The 8,090-nt window shown below is 34.1% G+C and overlaps 1 protein-coding gene across 1 annotated transcript; it reads right to left on the reverse strand.

Moving 5' to 3' along the window:
* Positions 1–256: 256 nt before the first annotated feature.
* On the reverse strand, positions 257–6,712 carry LOC131609071 (sister chromatid cohesion 1 protein 2-like). The gene is made up of 14 exons (XM_058880711.1): positions 6,466–6,712; positions 4,397–4,652; positions 4,268–4,305; positions 4,137–4,183; positions 3,407–3,465; positions 2,629–3,290; positions 2,392–2,503; positions 2,098–2,234; positions 1,629–2,029; positions 1,422–1,508; positions 1,118–1,154; positions 992–1,013; positions 768–900; positions 257–686 (listed from the first exon to the last, which is right to left on the reverse strand). Exons 1-14 carry the CDS (start codon positions 6,578–6,580, stop codon positions 570–572), a joined length of 2,223 nt encoding a protein of 740 aa, XP_058736694.1. The 5' UTR covers positions 6,581–6,712; the 3' UTR covers positions 257–569.
* Positions 6,713–8,090: the final 1,378 nt, after the last annotated feature.

Below are 8,090 nucleotides of genomic sequence, written 5' to 3' on the forward strand. Positions count from 1 at the left end.
CATGTTAGAGAGAGAGATAGAGAGATTTGATCCAGAAAATATGGACATAGAATACTAGGCTCGGCTAAAATTTTATGATGATCAAGATGAAGGGTCACTAATGAATTATAAAGGATCATATTATTGTTGAAATGGTTGAAAATGAAGAAAAAATAGGCTCCAGACAATTCAGGGGTCGAGATAGTTTATAACGACTATTTTTTTTACATCTTTAGGTTAGTCTATAATGGAAACTATCGGAGCTAGGTGCATTAATTATTGGATATGTCGCATGACATCGCATCTTTAGGTTAGTTTATAATAGAAACTATTGGAGCATTTGTTAAAGTATAAAAAATAATTAATATGGTAACCAAAATTAATTGAAAAACGAACAAGATTCTCCTGCAATTTGGAGTTACTAGCTCTGCCATTGCTGTACAGGGAAAATTGTGGCAGAGTGTATTACCTTACCCATATAAACTTATAAGTAATGCTGTATATTATAAATATACAGTTGAAAAAGTTTATTGTTTAAGAAAAAATCTACTTATTTCCTATCAACTTTCTATTTCTAACTGCACTATCTATCAGTTCAAATGCCCATCAACTCCAAAAGCTTTATCAAATTTGGGGAGTTTCCTAACTGCAATATCACCATAAGCATCTTTTTGCTGTACATCCACATAATTTGTAGTTTTCAGAACCTGAAAAATATTAAACAGCAAACAAGATTTAAGACACCAAATCTTTTCTTAACAAACTTATCTAAAACGCATTAAACATACCAGTACTTCATAGAATAGCCTGGCCGATTCTTTCCGGCTTCGTCCTTGTGAAACTTGTGACAAGTTCACAGCATCCGCCTCTTTTTGTTTCTCTAGATGTTGAAAATTCTTGTGCAAGTAAGATGCAACCTTCCTGTACATCGTCATAGAAGACAAATATAAGCACTGGTATTGCAACACAATAATTGAAATGTTGATATTCAGAAAGTCAATAACCATCTCACCTTGTTCGCTCGGACCACCCCGCTTTCGTAAGGAAAATAATCAATAAACCATGCAGTGTTAGACAGGACATAGAATATAACAAAAAATATTACAATTTATAACTCAAGATTTTATGGAGTTCTTACACAATTTTGAATTCTCAGTTTCGGATGAACTTATCTCCTGCAAAAAACATAATATAAGTAAGGATAAATCATTTTCTCCATTACTCTCTATATGGTGTTCAGAAATAGACCAGCAGCGGTCCTGGTGATGGACTAGGTGTGGTCACGACAAACAGAAGCCCCCACAATGAGACCAGGCGTCGGTTGCTGCCCGGCCAGCAGTGAACCAGATGCTGGCAGTGGCTTCTGTTCATTCAAGTTCCACGCAAACTACTCAAGAATAAATGTGGAACATAAGGAAAACTTAATAGACGATATCTGTTACCTCGTTGATTAGATCAAGATCTTCATCCGTTGTGAAGCTTTGCTCCTTCTCCAATGTTTCATATGAATTTGAAGTCACGGCGTTAAACTGCAATTTGGTTTTTCTATAGGTTAATTGTGTGGAGACAATTATGGATGTATTAAATTTAAAAAGTACTCATAGTATGTCAAACATCAACAAAACTTTCATGGTTTAGTTATTCATTACCTCTTCCACCATAGCATCACTCTTTTCGGAAGATTGCTCTCTCTCATTGGGACTTAAAGGCCCAAAGTCATCTGAGTTTTGAACTTCAGTTTGCTCTAGAGGCTTAACTGACCGAACATTTGCATTTGGGCACAGGGGAGGAGTTTCTGGAGCAGTTGCTATGATGTCAGAACTACCACAAGTTTGATAATCAGACACGCTTAACTTCCCAACAGTTTCCACATTTCCAATGGAATCTGAACACTGAGGAGGGATTTGTGGGCCATTTTCAATATGCTCCAGAATGCCAACAGCTTGGGATTCAGACACGTCTAAATTCCGCGGCGTTTCCACAACTTTCAGAGAGTCCGGTATTTTAATTTTCTTAATCGAAAAGAGAGACTGGAGCTTTTTGGAGTGACCTGCAGCAAAACAATGTTAGTATATATGTAAATTTTATAAACGAAAAAAATGATGAATTAAAACTTACAAGGAAACAAGGATTCGTTAAATCTATCTGGAAGACGGGAAATTTGAGATCTCCTTTCTTTATCAAGCAAAGAGAGTAGCACTGGTCTTCGGACAGAGACTAAGTCGCTTGTATCATGTGTGCGCTTTTTAAGTTCCCTGAAATGGTTCAACATGTAGTGTGTTAAGTCATACTGGGTTGTTTTTCTAGCCATCTTTTTCATAGTATCTCGTGTGTATCTTAAAGTAATAAAATCGTAGACTATATTAGCAGAAAAGCATGGTTGAAGTATTTTCTATATTAATTATCACATACTTGTTGGGTAAGACTATCCTTTCATCAAAAACAATTTTTCGTTTCTTTGATAATCGGCCGCATTCTGTTGCATCAGGTGTCGGAATCAGCGTAGATTCTGATGTAGTAGCACCTGCCAAAATAGAATTTTAAGTATGAAATAAAAATAGGTAGAATAATGAACTACATACCCAAAACGAAGAAAAACATTCAGAAGTTGCATTTTTAAAGATTCTATAAAACAATGGTTTTATAAACCTGGTTTTGGCCTTCTAATTGAGCCACCTTGAAACTTTGACTGAGGAGTAACGTCAATAATCGTCGACACAGAAGGATTCACACTAGATTTTACATCTCCAAATGAAACCTTTTTTGGACATGCTAAATTTTCTTCAATGCAATGCTCTTCAATAGACCCTTCAATGAGCTCTCCGACACTCTCTTTGACAACAAATGACTCGTCATGATGAAAATTTTCTTTTGGATAGGATTCATCATCCCGAGACCTTTCTGTACTTTCTTGAAAGGTTATTGCTTCACCAACATCAACAATTTCTTCACGCATTTGAGACCTTTCTGTACTTTCTTGAAAGGTTATTATTTCACCAATGTCAGCAATTTCTTCATGCATTTGAGATCTTTCTCTACTTTCTCGAAAGGTTATTGCTTCACCAATGTCAGCAATTTCTTCAGGTATTTCGCATAACAATCTTAGTGTTTCCTTTAAAGTATTAAGCTCGTCCGCTCCCTTATTCGGTCTTCCCAAAAAAATACTGAAATCAATTGATTGCTCTTGAGAGATTCTACTCTTTTCAGGTAACTCATCTTCAGATGGCTTAACTTTTTGAGATAATACATTAATTGAACTACTCGGTGGAAAAGCTTCAAAGTCAATGTTCCTAAATTGAGATTGAAGAACACTGCAAAACATATCACAAAATCAATAAGTTCAACAGAGAAGATCTGTAATGATTTCAAAAGATATTCAACAACATGAATTAAAAATTATAAAAGTTCAAAAAATTGAGAAATGTACTTTTCTGTCATAAGATGCTCAAGAGAGCTGCTAGTTTCGCCACAACCAAAATCATCAAACTGCAAATCACAAAAATTAAGATTTTGAGAAATGCTAAATGAAAAAAACAAAATAGGATTGTTTTCATATTAGCTTATAATCTATTTTTCATATTAGCTTATAGTTCGCTATCTAATGTAGATTTCCAACTTTATTACGTACAAATCTATACCCGATTATATTCAATAGCTATTGTAAGAAAATTGTTATTAAACATTTTCTGCTGTTGTTTTTGCTAAATTATATTCTATAGACATAAATACCATTTTATTTAATATGACGTTAAATATTACTAGGGTGAAAATATATAGTTTTACGCTTTTCTTCATTAAAATCTCTCTTACCGCCTCCTATTCGTTGAACCAAACAAACCCTAACTATCTCTCTCCAACTCACACACTAATGAATCAATTAACTATTCTGTATCTAACTAACAAGTAACAACTAAGCCTATTAACCAATGTTGTCAAACTCGAGAATTAACTCTTAACCTCTTACGAGTTTACGATTCTAGGTTGCAATATTTGCTTGAACTGGGAAGCAATCAGTAAAAGATATATAAACAGGAACAAGAAAGAGCATTTATTAGACAGACATTGAGAAAATAAAATGGAAAACGCACCATTCAGATACTTCTCAAAGGATAAAAAAACTATAATGTAAAACCAAGTATGAACTATGGAACACATACCGTCTCGTGAGAAAACTTTGTGAATCCCCAAGTATCAGGCAAAACCTCTGTTTGATTTCACGGCATATTACTTAAACATTAGGACAAGATTAAACAAACTATGAAAAGAAAATTTTGAAAAACTTTAATACCTTTAAGAGTGATTTGTTCTGGGGGAGCAGTATGGTATCTGAAATCAACACGAGACATGTAATGAGACACTTACAAACCAAAACAAACTTCCCTAGCCAATTAAAATTTTGAAATTAATGAAACCTTACTTGGAAGTATCTTCGAGTACACCAAGCTCGATAGCATCCAAATCAAATATTTTCGGTATAGTAAAAGATATACCCACGGTTTTGGCAGGTGTGTTGTTCCTTGTACTGATCAAAAACTTGTTGATTCCAGAGAGCACTTTATTGCAATCATGGAGCATATACTCGGTCTTTTTTGAGTATATTTTAACAACACCAAGAAGGAGATATGCAAGTACTCGGTAAGAAACGGCATCCATTTCATGATTCAAAATCCTGTCTGTAGAAGGTAAAAGTTGCAAAACATATTAGCTGGATTTTACAAAATGCGAATATAATTAGATATAATCAATCAGACAAGACGAGAAAATAGAAAAAATAGCTTATGATCAAATCCTGGAAATCATCCACTTTGATAGACAAGACGGCTTAAAACAATAAAACTATAAATGAACATAAATAAATTATACTTCGGAAGAAAGAAAAAAAAAAGGAAACCAAATAAAAACCAAATTCGATCAAATTTATCAAAATCAAATCCAATCCGATAATAACTAAATATTTACTGCCTTTGCTCCGGTCTGGGTCTTTCCCTGTAGGAGATCTATCAAATAAACATATTTCAAATGTAACCCAGCAAAGCAAAATTAAAATACAAATGTTTCTCTTACAATGTTAATATTTAGTTAGGTCTATAAATGAGGATTTGCCGAGGCCGTATAACACGCAACTAATTAGACCATATCTCCAATCGATGTTTGATATCTTCAAAAGCTAGCTCTACAGGTGAAGATTGCAAAAGCTTTATAAGGACTAATTTAGCCATATCTCTATAGCTTGTGTGTGATGTCAACCGTTGTGGTTTCTGGATTACTGCAAGGGTTGTGCCAAAAACATAGGATACTAGAGTCCATTTGCAAATGTACTCTTTTCCTTTGAATCAGGATCAGTGTTATCAAATAGCGGCGCCGTGGCCGCTATGATGGAATACATGGCGGTTTTTGGGCTCGCCGTAATGGTGAATATCGGCCGATATTGCGGGTTTTTCCGCTATAATCTGCTATAACAGCGCCGCAAAGCGGCCGGAATGACAGAAGAAAATCTAAATAAAAGATCTGAGAATAGATTTTTCACTTGGTTTGTGTCATGTTATTAAGCTACCGATATCTTAACTTGTATTTATCTCTATGTTCAAACACATTCAATAGAAATCAGATCCATTTTCTTCAAAACCATCTATGTGGCCACATCCATCATTTCAGATCTTCTCTAACATGTAAATTGTTAAATATGCTTAGATAAATATGTTCAACAGCTCGAGAACCTAAGCAATGTGAGACTCCAACGACACAGATACATATTCAACACCCAATTTCACGCCTAACGAGGCGCTGGGTCAAATGCCCACATTGAATTCCTTAACTCGGCTCTGATACCATAACCATGTTAAATAATATACTTGGATCTCACAACCCCAGGGTGAGGCTGCCCTCACATATTTATACATTCAACAACCGGGAAACCTAAACAATGTGGTAGTTCAAACAAACACAACAACACAAATACATATTCAACATAAAATACTAACAATTAAAATGATTCACAGCACCACAGGTTTTAACTGGCCAATCTGCAGAGTTACATCAATCATTTTACAAAAAAACACCATTTGCATGTAACCCTTTTTTGACCAAATTCACAAACATAAATAAACACAATAACATGAAGAAAATTGTAAAACACTCTCCTAATCACAAATTTTGTAATCAAACAATTAACAAAAAAAAAACATTCTTTTCTCACTCATAAGTCATGCCCCTTTTCATCACAAATTTCCAGATCACTTGCAAACACAGCAAAACATAACTAACACCAAAATGAAGAAAAAAAAAATCATTTTTCCTGTGAATAAACAAATTACACACAGAAAACTAAAAAAAAAAAAACATAATAATTAAAAAACAAGCAACCATTTTTCCTGCGTCCCAGTGAAGCAAAAAAACAATAAAAAACTGAAATTTCTGAATGAAAAATGAAATGTTGTTTCCAGAAGAAACACACAACAAAAAGGGTCAGAGATAAAGAAGACGAACCCACAAAAGAAGAGATGTCAGCATCAAAAATTTGAGCTTTCTTGAGCTGTTTGAAAAAGAAAGCTGCAATCCACAAAGGACTTTTGCTTGAGCAAAAGCCCTTAGACTTGATCATTTCAGAATGAGAGGAGTGTATTATCACTCTGCGGTTTTTCTACTATGTATCAGCAAGACAGCAACCTTGTATGAACAAAGAGAACGGTCGAGTGAAGAAGCCACGCCAAAAAAACAACTGTTTATAATACTTTCATTAACCTCTTCAAAATACATTGAATAAAGAAATACAATTAAAATAAACTTTTTTCTTAGTAAATTTTATTTTTTTTAATAGTAAAGTTTAATTTTATGCATTTTTAAGTAAAATGTTCATCATTATCATCTATGTCCACGCAATCACTCATCAGCATTCAGCATGGTTTTAAAAATAATTATAATAAAAGTTATAAATTTTTAATAATTTATTGGATGGGATTGACTCAGAAATCAGAATATATCTTTTTCTTTTATTTTGGAAAGTGTTTATAAATTATTATTGTTTTAATAATAAAAAAAATCATTTATATTAATTATAAGGTACAATGAATTTAGTTTCTTTTTTTTTTATAATATGCATTCTAATGTTTAAAAATTATTTTTTTCATTTTTATTTTACTCTTTATTAATGTATTATTATCGACAACTTCTGAATCCACCTCATGGATCTCTTATCTACCGTGCAAAATTTCAATTTTGCCCCTGCTTCCGTAGATACATATTCGGGAGCACTCTTATTTTGCAAAAAAAATTATCTTCTTCCGTAGATGCATCTATAGAAGCGCTTAAAACATAGTATAGCACAGTTAAATTCATCTTATTTTCAATTCAGCAATCCTTCCGTAGATGCATCTACGGAACGTGGTGAAAACAAAGTGTTCCGTAGATGCACCTACGGAACAGTCTGCTATTTTTTTAAAATCATGTTTATTTCACTCCAAAACTCAATTTTTATTACAAAAATGTAAAATTAAAGTAATGCATTTTAAAAACAAAAGTAGGTAGACCAATAAAAATACATCGTATAAATAATATCGGTCATAATGTCAAATTCATCATCAAAATAACATACAAAAATGAAATAGAAGTACATCATTGAAATCACTACTATGTATGTCGGACATCATCCAGCGCATCTCCTCTGCCTTTGGCTCCGCCTCCGCCTCTACGTCCACCACGCCCTCTGATAGTTCTACCCCTAACGCCAAGTGCTCCACCAGTCCTGGCACGATGTCTAGTGTATAGAAATGCCTCCTCTGTCAGCCTAATCATAACATCTAGCACACGCCTCTATCAGACCCCTCAGGGAATAAACCATCTGCAATGACTCCCCGGCCCGTGTCAGCTATCTCACGACACCGAGGAAGAACATCCTGAGTGTGGTCCAACTCAGCCTGATGCGTCCGTAGAATCTCCTCGCCCACTATTTATTTATTCGTATATTTATATAATTATAAAATTGCTTCGAGGTTGTAATACTTTTAACTAGGACTTTACTTTCCCGCACCTTTACTTTCCGCACTTCCCTTTTATTGGTTATGTACCCCCATCCCGAAGCCTTGTAATATCGTAAGATTTAATTTTCACTCTTT

Source organism: Vicia villosa, linkage group LG6, assembly GCF_029867415.1.
Source record: "Vicia villosa cultivar HV-30 ecotype Madison, WI linkage group LG6, Vvil1.0, whole genome shotgun sequence".
Lineage (NCBI taxonomy): Eukaryota > Viridiplantae > Streptophyta > Magnoliopsida > Fabales > Fabaceae > Vicia > Vicia villosa.

What these genes read in the sequence shown, in the direction of transcription:
- LOC131609071 (XM_058880711.1), bottom strand. Translation starts at nt 6,580, where the DNA reads ATGATCAAGTCTAAGGGCTTTTGCTCAAGCAAAAGTCCTTTGTGGATT. An exon ending in TGACATCTCTTCTTTTGTGG is followed by an intron (nt 4,653 to 6,465) that starts GTTCGTCTTCTT and finishes TACCTTCTACAG; the next exon opens with ACAGGATTTTGAATCATGAA. An exon ending in AACTGAGAATTCAAAATTGT is followed by an intron (nt 1,014 to 1,117) that starts GTAAGAACTCCA and finishes TCCTTACGAAAG; the next exon opens with CGGGGTGGTCCGAGCGAACA.